This window comes from Rana temporaria, chromosome 6 (genome assembly GCF_905171775.1).
Source record: "Rana temporaria chromosome 6, aRanTem1.1, whole genome shotgun sequence".
Classification (NCBI taxonomy): domain Eukaryota; kingdom Metazoa; phylum Chordata; class Amphibia; order Anura; family Ranidae; genus Rana; species Rana temporaria.
The window spans coordinates 131,251,694-131,279,191 of NC_053494.1; the positions used below are offsets into that span (position 1 = coordinate 131,251,694).

General features: G+C 40.5%; 1 protein-coding gene across 6 annotated transcripts in view; it reads left to right on the top strand.

The window, feature by feature from the left end:
• VPS8 (VPS8 subunit of CORVET complex) overlaps positions 1-27,498 on the top strand; it is a 296,490-nt gene that overhangs the window by 43,319 nt on the left and 225,673 nt on the right. For all 6 annotated transcript variants that reach the window (XM_040357376.1, XM_040357379.1, XM_040357377.1 and 3 more), the window contains 8 exons: positions 3,176-3,300; positions 7,450-7,536; positions 11,713-11,780; positions 16,555-16,708; positions 18,713-18,772; positions 23,153-23,260; positions 23,959-24,039; positions 26,819-26,989. In XM_040357376.1, coding sequence (XP_040213310.1) covers positions 3,176-3,300; positions 7,450-7,536; positions 11,713-11,780; positions 16,555-16,708; positions 18,713-18,772; positions 23,153-23,260; positions 23,959-24,039; positions 26,819-26,989 — 854 coding nt within the window. The remainder of the gene's footprint in view (positions 1-3,175; positions 3,301-7,449; positions 7,537-11,712; positions 11,781-16,554; positions 16,709-18,712; positions 18,773-23,152; positions 23,261-23,958; positions 24,040-26,818; positions 26,990-27,498) is intronic.

Genomic DNA, 27,498 nt, shown 5'->3' on the forward strand with positions numbered 1-27,498 from the left:
GATGTTGGAGACCGTGAGCTCCTCCACCTTCCACTTGAGGATGCCCCGCAGATGCTCAATAGGGTTTAGGTCTGGAGACATGCTTGGCCAGTCTATCACCCTACACCCTTTTTTTTTTGCAAGGCAGTGGTTGTCTTGGAGGTGTGTTTGGGGTCGTTATCATTTTGGAATACTGCCCTGCGGCCCAGTCTCTGAGGGGATCATGCTCTGCTTCAGTATGTCACAGTACATGTTGGTATTCATGGTTCCCTCAATGAACTGTAGCTCCCCAGTCCTGGCAGCATTCTTGAAGCCCCAGACCATGACGCTCCCACCACTATGCTTGACTGTAGGCAAGACACGCTTGTCTTTGTACTTTTTACCTGGTTACCACCACACGCGCTTGACACCATCTGAACCGAATAAGTTTATCTTGGTCTCATCAGACCACAGGACATGTTCCAGTAATTAGTTAGTCTGCTTGTCTTCAGCTAACTGTTTGCAGGCTTTCTTGTGCATCATCTTTAGAAGAGGTTTCCTTCTGGAATGACAGCCATGGAGACCAATTTGATGAAGTCTGCAGAATATGGTCTGAGCACTGACAGGCTGACTCCCCACCCCTTTAACCTCTGCAGCAACGCTGGCAGTACTCATACGTCTATTTCTCAGACAACCTCTGGATTTGACACTGAGCACGAGCACTCGGCGTCTTTGGTTGACCATGGTGAGGCATATTCTGAGTGAAACCTATCCTGTTAAACCGCTGTATGGTCTTGGACACTGTGCTCCAGCTCAGTTTCATGGTCTTTTTCAATGTTCTTATAGCTTTGCCATCTTTATGTAGAGCAACAATTCTTTTTTTCAGATCCTCAGAGAGTTCTTTGCCATGAGATGCCATGTTGAACTTCCAGTGACCAGTATGAGAGAGGGAAAGTGATGACACCAAATTTAACACACCTGCTTCCCATTTACACCTGAGACCTTGTGACACTGAGTCACATGACACGGGGAAGGAAAATGGCAAATTGGGCCCAATTTAGACATTTTCACTTGGGGGGTACTCACTTTTGTTGCCAGCGGTTTAGACATTAATGGCTGTGTGTTGAGTTATTTTGAGGGGACAGCAAATTTACACTGTTATACAAAGCTGTACACTCACTACTTTACATTGTAATGTAATTTCTTCTGTTTTTGAGGTGGCACTCATAGGTGGTACTGATAGGTAGCACTGATGCACTCCCAGAATTGCAACAGCAATGTTTTTTTTTTTTTGTATTTCATCTACACATTCCATAGTGAATAAACGAAGATTCGCTACACAAACAAATACGATAAAATATTTCCTTCTACCATGAACTATCTACCACCCCCACAGGAAATGTACAGGTGTGAAAGGTCAAATTTTGCATCACTTTCCCCAAAACAATTTCTTGAATGTTAAATCGTCACATAGTGTGGCATTCAAACTATTTATCGGTCAAAATTTTGAAACTGCATGATAGTTGAGTCGTTAGCTCTAAACAACCGATTTGTTTACACTGAACTTGATTGATTGATATTGTTCGTATAATGTATGGCCAGCTAATTCTAGAGAAAATTTTCTTTTATAAGTTTGGGGAATTGCAGCTTCTCTTAATGTGCAGCCAGGCTTCCACTGGAGCAGTGGTCTTCAAACTGTGGCCCAGAGGCCTTTATCTGGCCCTTGGGGCTCTATTGCACCAACTGACACCAGTGATGGGGAACCATTCCCCCACTGACACCATCAATGGGGCACTGGTCTTCTCATTGATATTAACAATGGGGCACTCTTTTTCCCATTAAAAGCAATGATGGGGCACTGTTGTTGCCAGGGCATTTTCTACACCCACTAGCCAGTCTGGCTCTTAAAGCCTGAAGGACTGTAAATTGTCCCTTTGCTTAGAAAGTTTGGAGACCTCTGCTCTGGAGGCTTACAGAATGCAAAATAAGGTCCCATGGGATGCCAGTTGGACAGCTTTACATGTAAATATCTTCAACAACAGGTTTCAGTAATATATTTTCTCATGTGAATTACTAGCATGAAAAATATATTTTGTTTTTGTTTAATGATCCATCACTATTCAACTTCTATGTTAAACTTTCTTTCATCACGCATAAAACAGTGCTGCTTCTTCTTGATTCCATGGTCAAACTTTACCCGTCATCTCCAGTTCTGCTTCTAAAACATCGTGTTCTACCTGGCCCGTTAATATATTTATATTAAATTATTTAGATGATTCTTAATATTTCCGCTCTATAAATATGATTTTACAGGGTAAATCCAGAAGCTCTGAGGTTTAACTCTCTACTACAAAGCTCTGTGACCAGCCATTCTGTTAGGAAAATGGTCTGATCCTGAGTTGGTTGTTTATTTGTTAAGCTCTACACTGCTCCATTTTCATGAAAGATGTTCAGATTGTTCCCATCACTTAAGGGCTAGAGGGCTGGGGCCTGGTGACTGTCCAAGGTGTCTAGTCACAGTCTTAAACAAGTGGGATAGCAGAATTAGTCAAAGCTGTGCACCTGTCTGCCACTTCACAAGGGATGATGTACTTGTAGTCACTTGTATCTGAGGAGACCGGCCATTCCAGTACACACCGTGCAGATTTGGCAGCTATTCTGTGCCTATTGCAATACTTAAAGTGAAGGTTCACCCTATAAAAAAAATTCTAACATTATATCCAGCCCAGTTCTGCAAATAACATGACACTGACCTTTTTTTTTTTTTCCCCTGTAGATATCGTTTAGCCATAGAATTCACTGCGGCTTCCGGGTAGGGAATCCCGCGGGAGTGGGCGGGATTCCCTACCCAGAAGCCGCGGTGAATTCTATGGCTAAACGATATCTACAGGGGAAAAAAAAAAAGGTCAGTGTCATGTTATTTGCAGAACTGGGCTGGATATAATGTTAGAAATTTTTTATAGGGTGAACCTCCACTTTAAGTTATTAAAGGGATGCGGGTATGCCAAATTTGCTACCATCCTTGGGGCCCTAGTCTGCCTAGTCTGTCACTTGCTAAGCTATGTAGAAACAGTGTTCACATAGAGTAATATACTCCCTGTATTATTATGTGTATCTGAATTTTTTTCTGAAGCCTTTAGCTAGACATGCGTACAGTAGGGTAATTGTTTTATTGATGCTAATTATCGCTGGCATTAAAGTTTGAATTTTTCTACAGATGCAAACCAAGCCCTCCGTCTCTGTCTGGGAAGCACTGCGGTTGGTGCACAATATGGCGCTGTTTCAGCTTTAAGCATCAACAACGACTGTTCCAGACTTCTCTGTGGCTTTGCAAAAGGACAGGTAATTTTACATTCAACCTCCAATTTTGTGTTTATCTCTTAGTATTTTACTTATGCTCAGTAAGTGGCTCTGTAGATCCAGGCAAAATGATAATGCTGGCCACATTGAAGGAGATTTACTAAAACTAAAGCACACAGAATCCGGTGCAGCTATGCATAGTAACCAATCAGCTATGAGGTTTTATTGCCAGTTTAATTGAACAAGCAGAAGTTAGAAGCTGATTTGTAACCATTCACAGCTGCACCAAACTTCAGCTTGTTCAATTAAAATTTGGCAATAAAACCTGGAAGCTGATTGGTTACTATGCATAGCTGCACCAGATTATGTGTGCACCAGTTTTAGTAAATCTCCGCCATAGTGGGGTTGGTTTGTTTTGGTTCTTGTTTGAGACATTTTAGTTGGGATCGCTTTTCTTATGGGTAAAAATTGCATATGGTGTTTTCAGAAATTTTACGGCAATGCCAAACAGTAATTCTTTTTGTTAAATATTTTCTAAAAATATGAAACATTTTGTCAGACTGAATGATTCATTTAGTGTGTGTGTGTCGTGTGTTAAGTAGTAAACATTCAAAATAATTGATCTATGGTGTAATTTCCAACTGAAGTGGAGAAACTGTGTGTTAAAAACACATTACAGTTAGGGCTGAGCTCAGGCGTGTTTAGTCCGAACACGCTTGAGCAATCCCACCAGGAAGCTGTCTCTGTACTTGGACAATCATAAGTGGCCGAGGCATTCCCCACCCTGCAGCTACGTGTTCACATACCCATTTTATATACTGTATATAATTAAAGGTAAGAGTCCATAGTGTTAAAATTCAAGTCCTTGTTCAGGAAAGGAAGCTGGAATCGCCCACGGTGTAAACAAAGACACAATTAGGTGAGCATGAAATTATCCTCTACCGACCATCAACACACCGGGCCTCTTACCAAAGAAAATGTACCACTTAAATACAGGTGGTCAAACAAGCATTATATGTCCACAGCGCCACAAAACTACTTCAATTGGATCATAGATGGCTGTGTCTTGTAGTCTCACCAAATGGAAGATCGTAGGTGTATACAAAAAATACAAGAAAGGCCTCTCCTCATGGTGTAGTATTAAAACCAGGCAAAATTTTTTTCTAAAAAAAAGCCAGGGTACTTACATTTTGTCAGATAAAAACAGGCATATCAAAGGCTGCAGTCTGTCATGAATAGCATTTGTTTCCAACCACAAAGATGGCCGCAGTCGACATGTGACAGTGTCGTGATGTCAGAGCTCCACCCGGGTGGAGCTCTGACATTACGAAAAAGCTAAGCTGTCCCAATGCCCAGCAGGATAAATGAAAGGGTCTTGAGGGACCGATTGGGCAGAGTTTTTTTTTTTTTTTTTTGTTCATTGATTCTGCAATAGTGATTTTTATATTTTATTGGGAGAATAGCAGATTTTTGGCAGCAGTTTTTGGAATTTTGAAAAAGAAAATGTTGATTCACCATCACTACTGCATCCTGTAATGACTTAGGGGCAACATGAGGAACCACACACAATACATGGTGTGTGACCAGACAATCCCTCAAGTGTCTGATTCTACATAATCTTCAAGCGGCAATTTAACTTCTATAGTACACTGCCAGGATTGGTGATGAGAGAGGGGAGTATTAAATATTTTGTTTGTAGGGGGTATATTTTTAGGTGATGCGATGGAGTAGTTTTCCCAAGCATATACATTGAGTGACCTTTCATGTGTTTGTCAGACTTTTGGTCCTGTGAAGACACACCCCTCCCATTAAGCAACACCCCCTTTAGGTGTCGGACAATTGCCTCACAGTGATGCATATGGAGAAATTGTCCTTCCTAAGGAGAAAGGAGTAACCGTTCAAAAATAAATAAATGAATGTCCATATTTGTGCTAAAATAACATTTGGAGAATAGAGTGTTGTGCAAAAAGGAACTCCTTATTTGTTAACTTACCCCTTTTAGACAGGTTGCTAGGGGAGTTCTGCAACATACTTGTAGAGTGTTATTGGTGGGCACATAATGTAAATGACACACTTGTGAATAGACCCGCCGTGTGCTTAACTTGAAACTGTTTTATTCTTTCCTAAAGATATTCAGAAATTATAATAACATATTATTTTTATAATTGAAACTTTGAATCTATCTTTTTTTTTTGCTCATTGAACTGTACTGGTACGTGGTAAAATGCACCTGAACACACCAAAAAACGCACTGGAACACAGATGTGCTTACTTAGGCTCCGCTCACATATATGTAAATTGGATGCGTTTTAAACTGCATTCGACTTGTATGACATGTGAACTAAACCAGCTTTCTATGGAGCTGGTTCACATATGCTATGCAGCGGCAGTGCAGATTCAGTGCAAATTTAAAATGAGTCCTGTGCGTTTTCTGAGCGATGCAGTTAACCACTTGAGATCCGCGCTATAGACAAAATACGTCCGCAGCGCGGCTCTCAAGTGCCAAGTTTAAACGGCCTTTTATGTGCATTACCCGCGCGCGTGCCACTGGGTGGCGCGCGGCGGGTAAAAACTGTCCCGGCGCATCGCCGAAGACCCGATGCGTGTACCTGGCGATGTCCGCCGGGTACACGCGATAGTCGGTGACACGGCAGGTGACAGCAGGGACGTGGAGCTCTGTGTGTAAACACAGAGCTCCACGTGCTGTCAGAGGAGAGGAGACCGATCTGTGTCTCTTGTACATAGAGACACAGCATCGGCCACCTCCCCCAGTCACCCCCCTCCCCCCACACAGTTAGAACACACCCAGGCTACACAGTTAACCCCTTCCTCACCCCCTAGTGTTAACCCCTTCCCTGCCAGTCACATTTATACAGTAATTAGTGCATTTTTATAGCACTGTCGCTGTATAAATGTGAATGGCGCCAAATTTGTGTCAAAAGTGTCCGATACGTCCGCCGCAATATCCCAGTCCCAATAAAAATCGCAGATCGCCGCCATTACTAGTAAAAAAAAAAATAATAAAAAAAATCATAATTCTGTTCCCCATTTTGTAGGCGCTATAACTTTTGCGCAAACCAGTCGCTTATTGCGATTTTTTTTTTTTTTTTTTTTTTTTTACAAAAATACGTCAAAATACGTATCGGCCTTAACTGAAAAAAAAGAGTTTTTTTAAAAAAAAAATGGGATATTTATTATAGCAACAAGTAAAAAAATATATATATTTTTTTTAAATTGTCGCTCTTTTTTTGTTTATAGCGCAAAAAATAAAAACCGCAGAGGTGATCAAATACCACCAAAAGAAAGCTCTATTTGTGGGGAAAAAAGGACGCCAATTTTGTTTGGGAGCCACGTCGCACGACCGCGCAATTGTCAGTTAAAGCGACGCAGTGCCGGAAGCTGAAATTTCGCCTGGGAAGGAAGGGGGTTTATGTGCCCAGTAAGCAAGTGGTTAAGATACAAATTTAAGGCGCATTGCCTTCTATGGGAATGCATCTGAATCACACATTTCATCTGTTTTGAAGTTCACAAATTGAGGAAAAAAAAGACCATGGAGGTCCCCCTCAATCCATACCAGGTCTGGTATAGATTTTAAGGAGAACCCCACGCCACAATATAACAAAAATGGCGTCGGCCCCTTCCCCCAAAAAAACCTAGGTCTGGTATGAATTTTGAAGAGAACTCCAAGCCCAAATTTGAATAAAAAATAGTATGGGCCCCCCCAAAATCCATACCAGACCCTTATCTGGGCATCTGACCAGGAAAGGTGGGGGGGACAACGAGAAGCGAGCAATTGAACTGTCGTTTAATCTAAAAAGGTGCTGCAAAGTGGGCAGGTTTGAGCAATTTAAATATTCATTTAATATAAAATTTTAACCAAACTACTATATATGTAATGCTGATTTATTTGAAATTGTTAAGTTTAGTTTACCTTATTTTTTTGCACTGTTCCAGCAGTTAGTTTTTGCATCCTGGATTCTTATTTGAAATATGGTGTGACAGTTTAGTTGGACTGAACAAACAAATATAAATGATTTTCAGTGTACCAACATGAACAATAGCCAGAATAGCATTCTAGGCAATGTCAATATTTGAAGTTTTGTAGTTTACACTATGACATAGAAATGGTAGTGGCATTTGTGTTAGAGGTTTGTTCACATAATTCATCTTGTGAATTTCCTATTCTGTCAGATTACAATGTGGGATCTGGCTAGCGGCAAGCTCCTGCGATCTATAACTGATGCCCACCCACCTGGGACAGCCATTCTGCACATCAAGGTACCTGTATTATTGTTCTTTGCACACTATAGGCTGCACTGTGATTGAAAGTTTTGCTGTGTAAGAATCTCTCCTTTGTTTTTATGTTTGATTTTTATCCCATAACTACTACATTTAACAATATCTTTTGTTGGTTATCAATCAATGTATGTAGTGAAATAAGGTCAAAATTTGAAATAATTTGATGATAGAATAAAATAAATCTGCCTTAAAGGTAAGTCACTCAATCCACTCAAATGCTCCAGTTCTCTGAGCTCTTCTATGCTAAGAAAAAAAATATAAAAGCAGTAATCACTGTTAAATAACTTAATTAACAATGACAGCATGTGAACCAAACTGTGTGACTCCATGAGTAGTCGACAATCCTCTTATTGCATTGAATCTTACTGAAATTCGGTCATTATGAGACATGATAGCACAAAATACTTTAGACTTTAAAACTTAAAGGGGTTGTAAAGGTACAATTTTTTCCCCCTAAATAGCTTCCTTTACCTTAGTGCAGTCCTCCTTCACTTACCTCCTCCTTCGATTTTGCTTTTAAATGTCCTTATTTCTTCTGAGAAATCCTCACTTCCTGTTTTTCTGTCTGTAACTCCACACAGTAATGCAAGGCTTTCTTCTTGGTGTGGAGTGTCATGCTCGCCTCCTCCCTTGGACTACGAGAGAGTCAGGACGCTCTCTACGTTGAAGATAGAGAAAGGATAGAGAAAGGAGCTGTGTGTTAGTGGGCGTCCTGACTCTCCTGTAGTCCAAGGGAGGTGGCAAGCATGACAAATTGTACCTTTACAACCCCTTTAAGAAAGATTTTTGAAAGAGGTAGGCAATTTTTTTTTTTTACTTTTGGGTAGAATGAGGGGTGGTTATAACCCCTTAGGGATTTTTCTTTTGCCATCTTTGTCTCATCGGAACATTTCCCCTGTACTACTTTTCTGGGTACAACCCAAATTGTCAGATTTTCTTTTGCTTTCACTTCCAATGATAATTGTAAACACAACAAATAGAGAATCTCCCTAATATGAGCACATACAGCAGGACAAACTTAACAGGTGTTCTAATCCTTAATAATTGTTAAATATTGCAGCGCTATGAAACAAACTTTAAAATATACATATATAAAGTGTACAATGCTTATTATTGGTGATTGTCTCACACTCTAGTCAGTCCTTGTGTGACCGCTCAAAAATATTAATGAAAAAAATAATAATAGTGAAAAAGCAACTCCTGTATTTTCTCAAAAAATGTTCTCATAAAATGTGTTGTAAACAGAAACACCGCTCTCTTGAGTATAATGCTATGTGCACACCATCACCATCCAAAATGCCCACTCACCTCAAGGATGAGTTAAAAACCTCATAGAAAAGATCTTGCTCTATCTTGTTCTAATCCACCTCAAAGCTGTCAAAAAATAAATAAAAAAATGGCAGCAGCATTCATGATGGACTGATCCTATGTAAAGATAATCCCGTGAGGAGGGAGTTGCAGGAGTCGAGGCGAGAGACGACCAGGGAGTGAACTTTAGTTATACTTTAAGGTTGTTTTTATCACATTCTTTACTTACATAAACTTTAGGCCCCTTTCACATTGGGCGTTTAGCCATTGTGTGTCCAATTCCAGGGTTTTAGTGTGCTTAGGAGCCACAGGTGCAGCATTCAGCTCTACTGCCTGTAGCTTGTCAATGCCAGGAACTTATGCCCAGGATGCAGTATACCTGCATTCTAGGTGTATGGCACTAATTAAGAGCACCACTGGGTACAGTGTTTGGCCCCACCCAGTTAGTGTATTTCAGCCTACAATAGTCTTTCACAGCCACCAGGGGTAAAGACTGCACCTCTTTTTCACGGGTGCACTAAAACTCTGGGAAATCCCTAGTGTGCAAGGGACCTTACTCTTATTGTGAGGTAAGTTGCACATTACACTCCCCCTTTCTTGTACGAACTCTTAATGCCTATCTGCACCGAGCTGGTGTTTTTTTTACCCTACTGGAAGCACCTTGTTGGTGCTGAAGGGAAAATAGGAGAGTATAAGGATAGTAATGGTGCTTCATTCTCATAGCTTTCCAATAGTGAGGGATAGCAACCTGTGTGCAATGATATAATTCAATTCAATCTTTAGGGATCAGTTACATTTTATTTTTTTTATAATTATTTGGTAAAACCTGAAAAAGTTAAAAGAAATAAGGCTTAAGAAATGACCGTAAACTTAAAAATACTCGTATTATTGACTGATCAAAGTAAATGTTAAACTTGACATATTGGTTTAAATATGCTAATAATTCTTATAACGTAAGCAATCATCTATGTGAGATCATCTATAAAGCATTTTTTAAACTAAACCTGAAATAAAATGGTGCATTTTTCTTGTAGCATTCATGGATATGTTGGTGCACACACTGTTTTTCCTTGCTGCTTTAACCACTTAAGGACCACCCCATGTACATATACGTCCACAATATGGCACGTACAGGCACATGGGCGTATAGGTACGTCCTCGCCTATTAGCGGGTGGGGGGTCCGATCGGGACCCCCCCGCTACATGCGGAGGTCGGGTCCGCTCGGGGAGCGATCCGGGACCACGGCGCGGCTATTTGTTTATAGCCGCTCCGTCGCGATCGCTCCCCGGAGCTGAAGAACGAGGAGAGCCGTGTGTAAACACGGCTTCCCCGTCCTTCACTATGGCGGCGCATCGATCGCGTCATTCCCTTTATAGGGAAGACACGATCGATGACGTCATTCCTACAGCCACACCCCCAAACAGTTGTAAACACATACTAGGTGCACCCTAACTCCTACAGCGCCACCTGTGGTTAACTCCCAAACTGCAACTGTCATTTTCACAATAAAGAATGCAATTTAAATGCATTTTTTGCTGTGAAAATGACAATGGTCCCAAAAATGTGTCAAAATTGTCCGAAGTGTCCGCCATAATGTCGCAGTCACGAAAAAAATTGCTGATCGCCGCCATTAGTAGTAAAAAAAAAATAAAAAATAAAAATGCAATAAAACTATCCCCTATTTTGTAAACACTATAAATTTTGCGCAAACCAATCGATAAACGCTTATTGCGATTTTTTTTACTAAAAATAGGTAGAAGAATACGTATCGGCCTAAACTGAGGAAAAAAAATGTTTTTATATATGTTTTTGGGGGATATTTATTACAGCAAAAAGTAAAAAATATTGCTTTTTTTTCAAAATTGTCGCTCTATTTTTGTTTATAGCGCAAAAACTAAAAACCGCAGATGTGATCAAATACCACCAAAAGAAAGCTCTATTTGTGGGGAAAAAAGGACGCCAATTTTGTTTGGGAGCCACGTCGCACGACCGCGCAATTGTCTGTTAAAGTGACGCAGTCCCGAACTGTAAAAACACCTTGGGTCTTTAGGCTGCATATTGGTCCGGGGCTTAAGTGGTTAAATAAGCTAGATGGGAAAAATCAACCAAGCGGTGTTTTTATATATTTTATTTATTAAAGGTACTTATAAAGCACCATCAATTTATACAGTGCTTTACATATATAATGTACATTTACATCAGTGCCTGCCCTCAAGGAGCTTACAATCTAAAGTCCATAACTCACATTCTGTCAGAAACCATGAATCAGACTGAGACAGAAGTACAGTTAAATCACACTTGTTTAATAATAAAAATAAAAAGGTAAACCGAGTAAGCGTAGTCAAAACATAGCCAGAGTTCAGTAACCGGATCGGGTAGTCGGCCAAGCCAATGTCCAAGAGCCAGCGATAAAGGTAGACATACAGCAAGCAGGATCTTTAGCCAGAGGGAACGTAGGTCAAGCAGGTCTTTCACAGGAACACAGGAGAAAGTCTCTTGTGATGTTAACACAGGCGAAGGCAAATAGCAAATGAACTGGAAGGCTTTAAGTAGGCAGAGCTGATGAGCAGGATCATCAACAGGTGGATCACTGTGGAGAGATGGGAGCTGGCAATTAGCTGTCAGCACAGAGAAGGAAGGGCTGAGCCCAGCCTCCACACATTCATACATAAACATGCTAGGGCCAATTTAGACAGGATCCAATTAAACTACCAGCATGTCTTTGGAGTGAGGGGGAAACCCACACAGGGAGAACATGCAAACTCCAGGCAGGTAGTGCAGTTTTTAGGATTCAAACTTATGACTGGAAGAGCTAACCACTTAGCCACTGCTGTGTTTTTGCTCAGTTTACAGATGACCCAACTCTTGCGATCTGCAATGACAGTGGAGGATCTGTATTTGAACTGACTTTCAAGTAAGTTTATTTTTTTTTATTTGTTTGTCCTTTTGCCCCTTTGTTTCATGTTCTTGTATTTTCACACCTTCTAAAGAACCATTGAAGATTTTAACAATACAATCAGTAACCGTACTTTTTAAAAATGTGGACTAGTTTTCATTCTTGCATTTTTAGACTTTCTTAAAGGGGTTGTAAAGGATTTTTTCCCCCCTAAATGGCTTCCTTTACCTCAGTGCAGTCCTCCTTCACTTACCTCATCCTTCAATTTTGCTTTTAAATGTCCTTATTTCTTCTGAGAAATGCTCACTTCCTGTTCTTCTGTCTGTAACTCACCACCGTAATGCGAGGCTTTCTCCCTGGTGTGAAGAAAGCCTCTTGAGGGGAGAGGGGGCGAGCAGGAGTGTCAGGACGCCCACTAACACACAGCTTCTTTCTCTATCTGCAAAGTAGAGAGTGTCCTGACTTGCCTGCTCGCCCCCTCCCCCCTCAAGAGGCTTTCTCCAGACCAGGGAGAACGCCTCACATTACGGTGTTGAGTTACAGACAGAAGAACAGGAAGTGAGCATTTCTCAGAAGAAATAAGGACATTTAAAAGCAAAATTTAAGGATGAGGTTAGTAAAGGAGGACTGCACTAAGGTAAAGGAAGCTATTTAGGGGGGGGAAAAATCCTTTACAATCCCTTTAATAAAGGAGGGAAACAAATTTTTATTTTTATTTTATGGGGAAGCAGTTTTTAAATGTTGCATGAATCTAACTATATGTGTGCTATAGAATGCTGTTGTACTATGCTATGCTGTAAACATTTATAAGGTGTGATGTTTGTAATGCAGTCAAATGTTAATGGCAGTTGGTTGACTTAGGTTTGTGGTGTCTGGCACCACTAACGGGCTTTCTGATTTGTCCCAATTTGGCTCCCTCTGATATTTGCTCCGTTACTGATTTTGGCTGTGATTCACCATGATAAATTTTATATGGGTGGTTTACATTGGAGGCACAAACTGTGGGATAAATTAGTCATGCTGCCACTAGATAGTGCTGTAGGTCCAGACTTGATCTAACAACTGTTTACAAATATAGCTGTCAAATATTCATATAGTTATTATCACAAAAAAAATATTGTAAAACTTGTTGGAATCTCCCTCTTTGCTTAAAGTGAGCACTACGTTATGTTATACAGGTTAAAATTGGTGAATACAATTTACAGGTGTTTTTCTTATAAGATATTTAGCAAAAATCCTCTCTACCAATTCTTTGATAATTTAACTGAACTCTGGAATCTTTTTTCTAAAAGTCATAGGGCAAAGAGTTGGTCCTCTGTCACCAGTATTGCCTGTGGTCCCATTGTAGATGATCTTTTTCCCCATTACTGACTTACAATGCCTTGTTCTGCACTGTTTCTCTTGGTTTGGGTGGCCATCTTGGTAGAGGCATGGTTTTCACTAATGTCAGAGACTCCATGTACTTTAAGCATTACCATCCTTCCTCTTATCAATCACCTGATTGAGAGACTAGTGTGAATTTTTTTTTTTTTTTTTTTAAGTTGATCTTGTTATTAGGATGCAGGATTTATAGTTACCTGCTCAAGCTACATGTTACATTAGCAAGAGGCGAAGAGAAGATTTGGGGAAGATCTCTCTACAAAACAGACTATGGCGACAAGGAATTAGAAATTCCTTTATCAGAATTTTTTTTTTTTACATTTTTAAATATTGATCTATACATATGCAACATTACATCAGTACAATGTATAAGTGGGTGCATTATGTTACATGAACAATAGTAATAAAACAGTGAGAAAATGGTGTGTGTTTACTTAGAGAAGGATCCCTTGGCAAATTTGTGAGCTAACAAAGATGAAGGACATTGAACAATAAACATCTTTTCATGAAAAAGGTTTCAGATCAAGGGGGTTTTGTCTGAGTCTTAGGCCTCTTCCACACAGGCGGACTCTGGAGTCGGCCTGCTCCCGCCGGCTCAGCGGGAGATCTATCCGCTGATCTCCGCTCAGCCGGCGGATGACAAGTCCCTCTCCACTCACTGAGCATGGAGGGGCTTGTGCAGCGCCGCTGTCTCCTATGGGGAGATCTGATGAAAACGGACAGCATGTCCGTTTTCATCAGATCTCGCCCGATCCGATCCACCATGGACGCATGGGGACATATCGCCATCCGTCCGATTTTGGCGGATCGAGTCGGATGTCAGCTGACATCCGACGCTCCATAGGACTGCATGGAGCGGCCGTTCAGGTCCGCCGTCAAAACTGACAGGCGGAGCTAAAGAGTCCGATCGTGTGAAAGGGGCCTTAAAGTGGATGTAAACCCGATTCATGAAATTTGAGCTGGGCACATATATCTGCAGTATTTTGTTATCTCTTTTCAATGAGCGAAGTCTTATAACTCTCTTCTGAACAGTTCCTCTGTTATCAGCATGAGAACTCCTGACATATTTTTTGATTTTTAAGACAAAAGCATCCTGAATCTTTTGTCAAAAGAGGTTGCTAAAATAGATTAGCAGAGAGCAGTTCCTATTACAAAACATGAAAAAACTGATAGTCTCTGCCTATGAGGAGAGGGGGTGTGTGCCTTTCCTCCAATTAGCAATGTTGGCTATCTTGGCTGTGTGCCCAGACATCACACTCTGTGTTAACCAGGAAGAATAAATCTCTTATTAAAATCTGAAATTTCTAAACAGTATATAAATGTGAACACAGCAAATATACATATAAAACCTATGTAGGGAGATTTGGTTAATCTCTGTGTATCATCTGAGGCTGTTCACTTCACTGGGTGTATGGGGGGTTTACATCCACTTTAAGGTACAAACCTCCAATTGTTATAAGCTGTAGGTCAGAGGCCTGCAATTGTGTAGTGAATTAAAGTCGATATTGTATAACCTGGTAGAGTGGGGGTGGATCTGTATTCTGTCTTCTCTATGATAGGGTGTGAGGTATGGGGCAAGGACAAAATAAGAGTTTAGACATGAAAAAATGAGGAAGGAAGACGACAAAGGGAGAGTGTTTAAGGAGGGGACAATGAAGGGGAATGTATGCAGCTAATTGTAATCCAAATCTATGAGGAATAAGGCCAATGGACTGAAACATATGATAGAAAGAAAGGAAGAATAAAAAAAGTCTCTCCGCCTCTCATGTATACTGGAAGTCAAGGAGACCAGTCAGGTTGGATCTGATAAGATAAAGGGGGGTCATGGTTACAAAGAGTCAGAGTAGTGGAACCAGCATGCCCACGTTTGGGTGAATTTGGTGGGGCTATCTTTAGCTATATTGATCAGCTCCTCCATTTCTACTGTGGAATTAAGTGTAAAATTATGTTCTGCCAGATTTGAAAAATGATAGCTACCTACAGACAGAAAAAAGATATTAAATTACAAAACTATTTATCAATTATTTTAAAAGTTAAATTATGTTCTATGAAATTTGAGTTTTGCTTTAGAAATTTAAGCTTTTTGCCTACCATTCAAAAGAAATATATTTAAACAGAAATAACATACAGCCCCTCTGAAATTGTGTGTATATGTATGTATGTGTGTGTGTGTGTGTGTGTGTGTGTGTGTGTGTGTGTGTGTGTGTGTGTGTATATATATGTATATATATATATATATATATATATATATATATATATATATATATATATATATATATATATATATATATATATATATATATATATATATATATATATATATATATATATATATATATATATATAGTTTGGACACACCTTCTCATTCAAAGAGTTTTCTTTATTTTCATGACTATGAAAATTGTAGATTCACACTGAAGGCATGAAAACCATGAAGTAACACATGTGGAATTATTCATAACTAAAAAGTGTGAAACAACTGAAAATATATTTCATATTCTAGGTTCTTCAAAGTAGCCACCTTTTGCTTTGATTACTGCTTGGCACACTCTTGGCATTCTCTTGATGAGCTTCAAGACGTAGTCACCTGGCGCAGCACCCCATCACTCTGCTTCTTGGTCAAATAGCCCTTACACAGCCTGGAGGTGTGTTTGGGGTCATTGTCCTGTTGAATAATAAATGATGGTCCAACTAAACGCAAACCGGATGGAATAGCATGCCGCTGCAAGATGCTGCGGTAGCCATGCTGGTTCAGTATGCCTTCAATTTTAAATAAATCCCCAACAGTGTCACCAGCAAAGCACCCCCACACCATCACACCTCCTCCTCCATGCTTCACGGTGGGAACCAGGCATGTAGAGTCCATCCGTTCACCTTTTCTGTGTCGCACAAAGACACGGGGGTTGGAACCAAAGATCTCAAGTTTGGACTCATCAGACCAAAGCACAGATTTCCACTGGTCTAATGTCCATTCCTTGTGTTCTTTAGCCCAAACAAGTCTCTTCTGCTTGTTGCCTTTCTTTAGCAGTGGTTTCCTAGCAGATATTCTACCATGAAGGCCTGACTCACACAGTCTCCTCCTAACAGTTCTACAGATGTGTCTGCTGCAAAAGGTGGCTACTTTGAAGAACCTAGAATATGAAATATATTTTCAGTTGTTTCACACTTTTTTGTTATGTATAATTCCACATGTGTTAATTCATAGTTTTGACAGGAAAAAAACTTTCCACAGCCCCCTGCGTATAACACGCAGGCACAGTTTACCCTCTATTATCAGGGTAAATAAGTGAGTGTTATACACCAATAAATACAGTATATATATATATACACTAGGTGTTTATCTTATCTGGCCTTAGTTGGCTTTGTACAGTTGTGTGCTTAAAAGAAAATCACCTCTTGTTTTGTGATACAGGCGAGTAATGGGAGTAAGAAGCTGTGAATCCAGATGTCTGTTCAGTGGATCCAAGGGAGAAGTTTGCTGTATTGAGCCTTTGCATACAAAAGCTGAACTGAGAGATCACCCTATTGCTCAGTACTCTCTTTTGGCCATGGCATCCTTGACTAAGGTATAAGAACTCTAATATATACAAATACAATTGTGTTGTAGTATCTTGGGCCTCATTTTTAAGTATCTGCTTGGGAAGTGCTGCTTTTGCGACTTGCTGGCGTTCCAATGTACAGGTTAAATGATTATATATCTATTTCATATAGTGCCTTGTACTCCAAGTATGTGCTAATTTGGTAATTTCCCTACCATTACCTACGAGAATGTAAAACGGCCCTAGATTTATTTATCTTAGTTTGTTTCAAAAGAAAAAAATCTGAATGTGCTTTCTTCTGAACAAAGACTAGGTAGAATTACTAGCTGGGGCTCTCATCTTGATCCAGGGGCTTCACTTACTGCCGTGGAATAAGTATATGGATAAAAAAAAACAGACTTAACTTTCCAGATCTATATGCTTGTTACAGGTTAATATCTCAAAGTATCACAGCCAGCCAGACAATTAGTGTTTTCAGTGAAAGATCAGCAAATGTGCTCTCTGTATGTCTCTTACTACATGTTCTCTCTAATTAATTGAGGTATATCATGCTCTCTATTTGAAAAAGAGCAATCCTGGGTCTCTGTGCTTTTTAATGAGCCCAATCCTGGTAGTCGTTTTTCTTTTTTCCAGTGAGAGCTGTTAAGGAAGAGATTTCTCTGCACTTTAAGCATATTTCCTCTCACTTTTTTTCTTGTGTTCCCAGGACAGTAAGTGAATAGAGTTTTCTGAATTGGGACCCAGACAAGAAAGAAATAAAAGGCTGAGTTGGGTTCTAAAGATTTCTTGTGCTATATGAAACTAAATTAAAAAGTTTTAGTTGGAGATTTACCTTGACCCTTCTAAACTGAAAAATCCAACACTAACCTTCAAGTATATGTAAATGATCACCATGTAAAAGAACCCATTCAGTTTAAAATGGAAATGAAAGGCAAACATTTTTGTATACATATAAAAACATTAAATTTGTGATCACATTCCCTGTTTTCAGCTGCATCAGAGCTGGGGGAAGAGAAGCAGCAGGACACTGGTCTTTCCTGTGCATGGCTGTGCGGAGGGGGGAGGGGGGTATCTGGACAAATCTGATCATTGGAGAAAAGCAGGCTGAGTTCTCAGCATAGCTAGAGAGCTGACCACACTGTGCTTATATTTACATGATAAGTTTTGCATTACAACCACTTACGCATGAAGAAGAGGAGAAGCTAATCCTCAAAATGCATTTGGTTTAATAAGGTCTGCATGGTCCACACTGACAGTGATATTGTGGTTATTTTTTGTACACTTATTAATTAGATTTAATTGTAAACAGCAGTGTTAAATTTATTTGATCTGTCATATATGTACCAATAAAGTTGTATGATTTTTTTTTTTAACATATTTCGGAGTTCATGCCCTTTAAAATCTCACTGAGGGTCCAGTCCAGTAGTCTTTTTCACTAGGGATGTGGGCATTTCCTCCTATCCCTGTAACAGCAATTAACATAAAAATCATTCCTAGGGTGGTCAGTTTTTAATAGGATAGCAGAGGGACACCAGGAACACCAGGGATTTCACGCAAAGGAAACCATACAAAGAGAATAGGATACTTTTTCATACAACTACATGGTACAGCAGGCACATATCAGGAATATGAAATATTGGGTTTACATATTCTTTAATCTACAACAGCATATGTTATGAGGCCACAAACATATCAGTGCTCAATCTATGTGAGTTCCTTTATTTAAAGTATATTGGTTGCACACCGTTTTTGTTTAAGTGGTTTAAAGATGGATCAGACTAAAATTTTGCTTGCCTGATATCAATTTAATACTTTCTTTCTTTAATCTGCCTTGGTGAATGTACTTTCTATTTGAATCTTACAAATACAGTATTGATGTATTGATATTTTTAAATGTTCTACCTAGAGCAAAACTGTGAATTCTTTAGATGCAAGGTCGTTGAAGATTTACACAAAATTACTTTATTTAGTAAATTACATTGACTATGCAGATGAATACATTGTTAATGCTTCTTCTTGTTCCTCCTACAGATACTGGTAATTGGCTTGAAGCCATCTCTGAAAGTTTGGATGACTTTTCCTTATGGACGGGTAAGTGGTCTTCCCTGACCCCAAAAAGCTATTGAGTAATTTGGAAGAAATATTTGCGGAGCATTGAGATTTATATGCTTAATCAAACAATCATATTTGCTGCATACATCGATTTTTCTTTCCTAGCTCACTGGCTTGGGGAGGCAGCTCCCAATGCAAATTGACCTCCCTCAATGGGTACCACAAAATGACTCAAATGTAACCATACACAAATTTGTACCAAACATGAAAGGGGAAAGTTGTTGCCTCCAAAACACGTTGGCTGTTTATCCATTGTCGAATTGCAAACTATTAAAACCTTGTACTTTTCACCCTATTGCCTCTTCCACACGAGATGAACTCCGTCGCTACCGAGTCCGCCAGCTCAGCGGGAGATCTCTCCACTGATCTCCGCTGAGCCGGCGGATGACAAGTCCCTCTCTGCTCACTGAGCGGGGAGGGGCTTGTGCAGCGCCGCTGTCTGATATGGAGAGATCTGACAAAAAAAACGTACAGCATGTTCGTTTTCATCAGATTTCATCCGAACCGCCATGGACGGATGGGGACGTACCGCCATACGTCTGATTTTCACAGGTCGGATGTCAGTGGACATGTCTCCGCTGACATCCGACAAAACTGAATGTTTAATACCATCAGCAAAAATGTTTTTGATTGAGCATGTAGCCACTGATGCACCACATCATTACATAAAAATCTTCTTCCCCTTAAGGGCTAGTTCACACCAGACGCAGTTCCCTTCAGTTCCGTGTGCTTTTTTTCTGCACAAAATGCATGCACAGTGTTTTCCATGTATTCCAATAGCTCTAGTTGGCTCTAGTTCACACCATGCAGTCAGTTTTGCATGGTGTGAACTAGAGCCATTGGAATACATGGAAAACATTGTGCATGCATTTTTAGTGCAGAAAAAATGCACACAAAACTGTACGGAATTGTGTCTGGTGTGAACTAGCCCTTAAAGGCGTTGTAAAGTAATTTATTTGTTTTGCTGAAATGACTGTTTACAGGGTATAGAGACATAATAGTTAACTGAAAATAGATAAAAATCCATCATATAATGTACCTGTAGTTTCTAGTTTCGTTTTTGTATGTTATTTCCTGCCTCTGTGCTACACAGTGCCACAGAGCAGTGATGGTTTGGAAAACGAAACTAGAAACTAGACACACAGGCCCATATTCTCGTAGATCGTCATATCTCCTGCGGCGGCGTAACGTATCCGATTTACGTTACGCCGCCGCAACTTACACGGGCAAGTGCTGTATTCTCAAAGCACTTGCTCCGTAAGTTGCGGCGGCGTAGCGTAAATCACCCCGGCGGAATTCAAATTTGGCGGGTAGGGGGCGTGTAGCATTTAAATTAAGCGCGTCCCCGTGCCGAACGAACTGCGCATGCGCTGTCCGTAAAATATCTCAGTGTGCATTGCTCTAAATGACGTTGCAAGGACGTCATTGGTTTGGATGTGAACGTAAATGCCGTCCAGCCCCATTCACGGACGACTTACGCAAACGACGTAACTTTTTAAATTTTCGACGCGGGAACGACGGCCATACTTAACATTGGCTGCGCCTCATATAGCAGGGGCAACTTTACGCTGGGAAAAGCCTAACGTAAACGTCGTAACTTTACTGCGACGGCCGCGCGTACATTCGGGAATTCGCGTATCTCGCTAATTTGCATACTCAACGGAAATCAACGGAAGCGCCACCTAGCGGGCAAAAAAAAATATTGCAGTTTAGATCCGACGGACTTACGCCTGTCGGATCTAATGGATATCTATGCGTAACTGATTCTAAGAATCAGTTGCATAGATACGACGGGCCAGATTAGGACTTACATGGCGCTGTGCCGTCGTAAGTCCTTTAAGAATCTGGGCCACAGTAATCACACATCCTTGAAGTTAGTGACCACAGAGAGAAAGCTCCCAGTACTGTGGTCATCAGGAAACAGACAACCAGGAAGTGTGGAGATCAGAGAAGAATTACAGCAACTTGAGAGCAAAAACGAACAATGAGGACATGAAAACAGCACTGCATTAAGGTAAAGGAAGCTATTAAGATGAAAAAAAAAATTCCTTTAAGCTTCTTTGAGTGGTCCAAAAACGTGCCAAATCTGAACTTTAAAATGGGTGTTCCATAATCTCTCACTCATAAACAACTCTATGAGAAAGAACTCTATCCCCTTACTGAGCACACATACGGAGATTAATTTGTGCCCCCCGCACATCTTCTGCCTATGAAAAGCATATGACAGAATGCTGTTCTTCTTTGGTGTAATTCATAAGTTTCGCCACAGTGTGACAATTCTTGTACTATACTGCAAGATCAGCCAATTTGCCAGACAAGACTAGTCATGTGACAATCTCAGATGCAACCAATTACTATTCCAACCGCTCACACCATTTTCAAGGATAATATAAAAGTGCAGAAACTTTTTAATTATCCCTTGTAAATACAAGTTATGAAAGATTTGTATATTTATTCTGAAACTACAGTGTTTTATCTTGCCTCACCAAGGAGAAATTGTCTCTGGCCGTTTCATTTTCATTTACCTTCATGGTCCTCTTGATTTAAAGCATACTGTATGCAAGGGCAATATATACAGTATGTGTGTGTGTGTGTGTATATGTATGTATGTATGTGTATATGTATGTATATATATATATATATATATAATATACACTGTACACTGTGTGTGTATGTATGTATGTATGTATGTGTGTGTGTGTGTATGTATGTATATGTATGTATATATATATATATATATATATATATATATATATATATATATACAATTACACATATATATATATATACACACACACAGTGGGGCAGATCCACAAAGAGGCGTAGTCTATCTCTCGCGACGTAATGGCGCGGAATTCAAATGGAGCGTAATGGCGCGGAATTCCCCGCGCCGAACGAACTGCGCATGCGCCGTCCCTAAAATTTCCCGCCGTGCATTGCGCTAAATGACGTCGCAAGGACGTCATTGGTTTAACGTGAACATAAATGGCGTCCAGCCCCATTCACGGACGACTTACGCAAACAAAATAACATTTTTAAAATTGGACGCGGGAACGGCGGCCATACTTAACATTGCGTACGCCACCAAATAGCAGCTTTAACTATACGCCGAAAAAAGCCAAATAGAGACGATGTAAAAGAATGCGACGGCCACTCGTACATTCGTGGATCGTCGGAAATAGCTAATTTGCATACTCAACGCGGAATACGACGGGAACGCCACCAAGCCGACGCCGAAGAATTGCATCTAAGATCCGAAGGTGTACGAAGACGTACACCTGTCGGATCTAACCCAGATGCTGTTGTATCTTGTTTTGAGGATTCAAAACAAAGATATGACGCGAGAAATTTGAAAGTACGCCGGCATATCAGTAGATACGCCGGCGTACTTTCTTTGTGGATCTGCCCCAATATTTCTGCAATACAGTCACATTTCCCTATGTTTAATTCCTGTGCCACTCCACATTCATACATTGATTTCTTAAAGTGGTTGTAAACCCACTTTTTTTACTTTTACCTACAGGTAAGGAGAATATCTCCTAAACCTGCACGGTTTAGGAGATATTCCCCTCGCAATGCGCCACGGCGAATGCGCAGGGGGGATCTACGGCGAAAGGACCGGCAGCCGCCGGACCTTGCCGAGTTTTAAATCTCCCGCGCGCACGTGCGGGAGTGACTTCATCGCCGCTCCAGCCAATCACAGCGCTGGAGCGGCGATACCCGGAAGACACGCCGAGGCAAGATGAAATCTCGCTCGGTGTGGAACAGGTAAGTGCTACACACCTCGTTCCGAGGTAAGTATTTCATAATGAGCTAATATGCGGTGCATATTAGCTCATTATGACTTTTGCCTTACAGGAAAAAAAATAAAATTTCATGTGGGTTTACAACCGCTTTAATCAGAAAAACAGTTTTGATGTTTTTCCTCCCAAGAGCCTTCCCACTCACTGTGTGCAGGGAAAGAGCTCTTGGGAGATGTAGTTTTGGCATCTGTTTGGTAACTGTAATGGCACAAAAGAAAAAATGCTAGGCCATGCTTTCAGGTTGGCATACTTACGTACACTTAAAATGGTGAAATTCTTCTTTACTGAGTTCTGTTTTATCACAATCTCAAATCATCACATGCACATCATTTTCTAATCAAACTGCTACTTTGTGACAATACATAATGCTGTATGTATTTTGTTTTTCTTTTGTATGTTGTAGAGATGTTGGCTATTTCGTAAACTGATCTTTTTATTATGAGCTGCAATCAAATATTATTAATTGAAATATGTTTTTTCTGATATCTGTTTTTCAGTCTTTCTATACAGTCATTTTACTAGGTTAATATTGGCAATATTTCTTACATTCTCATAGATGGATCCTTCCAGTGTCCCACTTCTAGCATGGCATTTTGTGATTCTGCAGGGAGCTTTGAACCCCATGCTGGCATTCTGCAGAGGGGATGTGGTGCATTTTCTTTTGGTAAGGGCATGCTAGTCAGGGAAGATTAATACATATATTCTTATGTACTGCATCCAGTATGTACTGTTGTTAACCGTAATTAGGCTTTTTTTCCCCCTATTTAGAGCTGTATATGTATTGTTTTATCCAAAATATATCAAATACAAGCTGCCTTATCAGCCTAGTCTTTAGACCAAACCCTTTCCAATTACCTGTTATTGTTTGCAAAATAACTGCTAATAAAGTTTCTGGAAAGGAAGAATGGATGGGTGGCACTGGATCTCCAAGGCCATTTGTATTTCCACCAGGTGTTGAGAAAATGGTAATGTGCAGCATTTTGCCACTGAACTGGCAGATCTTCCAGGGCCACTTCAGGCTGATACTGCAGAAAGAGGTAAAACAAGATGGCCACATAATTATGCTGTGGTCCAATCCTTGGAGTCCAGAACATGTTTATTTCAATAAAAGATTCAATGCTCTGTCCTTACCTCTTTCTTAAAAGATGCAGATAAATGGTAAAATAATGTTGGAATGTTGCACAGTAAACAGTGAAGCAACTGAGTAAAAAATATATATTGCTACATACTGGACTTCTCTCTTTTAAAACTACCTTAAATCTAAAATGCATCTGTTCATATTTAGTCATAATGCACTCTAAAACTAGCATGTGAAACTCTCAGGTAAAGGCTGGCTCACTAATACAAATGCTATATCTACAGGTGAAGAGAGATGAATCTGGAGCAATTCACATAAACAAGCAGAAACAGCTTCACTTGCACTATGATCTTATCAACTTCACAGTAAGTACTAAATTGTCATACTTGTATGGGTTTTTAGAAGTGGTTAATTTTTTTCTCATCCTTTAGGGCAATAGTCTCCAAACTGTGGCCCCGGGACCCTTTGCTATTATCCGGCCCTTGGGGCACTATGTTACTCCTACTGACACCAACAATGGGGCATAGTTTCTCCTACTAACACCAACAATGGGGCTCAATGGCACCAACAAAGGGGCCCAATGACATTAAAGATGGGTCACAATTCCTCACAATGACACCAAGGATGGGGCACAATCCCTTACAATGACATTAATGATAGGGGACAATTCCTCACAAGGATACCAACAATGGGGCACAGTTTTTCCTCAATGACACAACAATGGGGCACAGTTTTCTCTAAGACACCAACAAAGGGACCCAATGACGCGGCACAATTACTCCCACTGAAACAATGGGGCTTTCATTTTTCCCACTGATGTCAGGACCTTTTCGTCTCCCACTGACCACTGTCCGGCCCTCGTAAACTCTGAAGGACAGTAAACTGGCCCTTTTGCTTAGAAGGTTTGGAGACCCCTGCTTTAGGGGATACAGGAAGTCCTCACCGTTGCATTATAATGCTTCCTACAGAAGGACTGGACATTTGCTAACCATATATATTTTGGCCAGCCCAGGATAATCCCTCCCACTAACAAAATTCCTATATTTTTTTGTTAGTGTCCTAGCAGGATAGAAATGTTGTTTTGTAGTTCCCAGTAACACATAACCTATAACTATCATTATGCTAAGAGTTTTTTTTTTCTTCATTGAGGCCTCTTCACTACATCACTGCTAGAGCTGTTCTCTTCATCTGGGTTGGCTGTCATCAGCCTGGCAACTGCTAACGATTTAGCCCCAAAGCACTTTCCAGATCCATAGTTATTAGCATTGCCTGTCTCTGAAGAAACTGTCTGAGAATAGGCGAGTCAGACCAATCATCTACCTCACTCACATAGGTCACTGGGCGACCTTGATTTGTTTCTTCTACTTATCTACAGTGACCTTGGTCTTCTTCAGCCATTAATCCCCTATCTGCTAATAGCTGCCTGGGTTTTGTGAGTAGGCCTTGCCTCCTATCTTTACTGCTATGTGTTTGCAACAGCTCTATGTCTAGACACAGAGGCGACAGTGCAACTGTAATGGGTTACCTCAGATTACAGTCTACTAACCGTTCTGGGGATGTTTGCTCCATGCCTTCTCAACCTACTGACACCTACATTGGAATCCTGGTATCCTCTGTTCATCAAGTCTAATTTATCATCTGGGTGCTTTTATAGCTCTGCCAAATAGGGCCAAGTCTCTACTAGAGTAATGAAAAACATTGTGGTCATGCTCACCCATTTCCTTTCCGGCTGTAACCTTGAGGGCATGAAGTGTACTCCTGTGCTGCCCATGCAGTATCTGTGGCTAAACTTTTAGACAAGCCTTCTTCTGAGCCATTGGATGCAGTGACTATATCTGATTCTGAGTCACTTCAATCACTACCTGATGAGTTTATCCTTAAAGCGGAACCTCTGTAATTTTTTTCATTTTTTCATCTATTAAATCTTCTGCCCTTGTTGTTTTAACTTTGGATAGTTTTTCTGCCAGTAAATATCTTATACAGCCCACTTCCTATTTTTTGTCTGGTAAAAAGACTAGGCTTATGACATCATGCACAGCGCTCTCTCTTACTCTTGTGAGAGTTTGCCTGGAAGAGGGCCAATGAGAGCTGCAGAGCTGGAGGTTTGCCTCTGTGTGTCTGTGTAACTCCAGGAAGTGAACAGACAGCAGCATCAGCTGCCCACGGTTAAAATGGCTGCAGCCAGACTTGGTGGAGGGAGATTTCTGCAGCATATTTGTCAATTACAGAATCATAATGTATGTATAATATAATATGCAAAGTGGTTGGAGCAGGGGTCTTCAAACTATGGCCCTCCAGTTGTTCAGGAACTACAATTCCCATCATGCCTAGTCATGTCTGTGAATGTCAGAGTTTTACAATGCCTCATGGGAAGTGTAGTTCCACCACAGCTGGAGGGCTGTAGTTTGAAGATCCCTGGGTTGGAGGGAAGCTTCAAGGGGTTGTAAAAGTAAAAAAAAAAAAATCCCTAAATAGCTTCCTTTACCTTAGTGCAGTCCTCCTTCACTTACCTCATCCTTCGATTTTGCTTTTTAATTGTCCTTATTTCTTCTAAGAAATCCTCACTTCCTGTTCTTCTGTCTGTAACTGCACACACTAATGCAAGGCTTTCTCCCTGGTGTGGAGAAAGCCTCTTGAGGGGGCGAGCAGGAGTGTCAGGATGCTCACTAACACACGGCTCCTTTCTCTATCTGCAAAGTAGAGAACGTCCTGACTCTCCTGCTCACCCCCTCAAGAGGCTTTCTCCACACCAGGGAAAAAACCTTGCATTACTGTGTGTAGTTAAAGACAGAAGAACAGGAAGTGAGGATTTCTCAGAAGAAATAAGGACATTTAAAAGCAAAATTGAAGGATGATGTAAGTGAAGGAGGACTACACTAAGGTAAAGGAAGCTATTTAGGGATTTTTTTTTTTTTTACCTTTACAACCCCTTTCAAAATGGCAAATATGTTGTTATTACTAATTATGTGAGCAGACTGCAGTTCTTTTTACACACACTTTTTAAAACATATTAGAAATAAGGCCATTTGAAGATGCTGTATTTTTGATCATTCCATATGTGAATATTTTAGTATTTAACAAATGATATAATTAGGTCTGGATGGATATTTTTTGTATGCGTAAAATGACTCTCCTGTATTGCAGTGGATTAATGCACGCACAGTGGCTCTCCTGGATAGTGCTGAGAAACTCCATGTGATTGACAGGCAGACACAGGAGGAGCTTGAGACTCTTGAGATTTCTGATTTCCAGCTTGTGTACAACAGCAGCCACTTCAAATCTTTGGCCACCGGGGGTAATGTCAGCCAGGCTTTGGTAAGACATTTCTAGAGAGTCAGCTGACTAATGTATTCTAGTGCTGTTGAAAGCCCCCAGTGTTTGTAGGGCCCCATGTACACAGGACGCTGCTAAACGTACGTTCAGAGGCAGTTGGACGCTTTTTTCAACTGCCCCTGAACTCATTCAATGTTATCCTATGTGACCATGTACACAGTCTCGTTTATTGACGTTTTAGGCAGTTGCGTTTAACAGCGTTCCTTTTGAAAGCAAAAAAATGGGTTCAGACGCAGAAGATTTCCATGTTTCAGACGCCAAACGCTACTAAACCTGGTAACCAGCGTTTAGCAGCGTTTCGTTTATAGACGTTTTTCATTTTTGACCATTTAAAAAAAAAATATATAAATGCAGACGCTACAAAACATCGCTAAACGCGGCATGTAAACGCGCCAAAACAGACGTTTTAAACATGGGTTACTATCTGCCAAGCTAAATAGTTCAGGAGCAGTTGTAAAAATGTCCCTTGTACATGGAGCTTTATGCTGCGT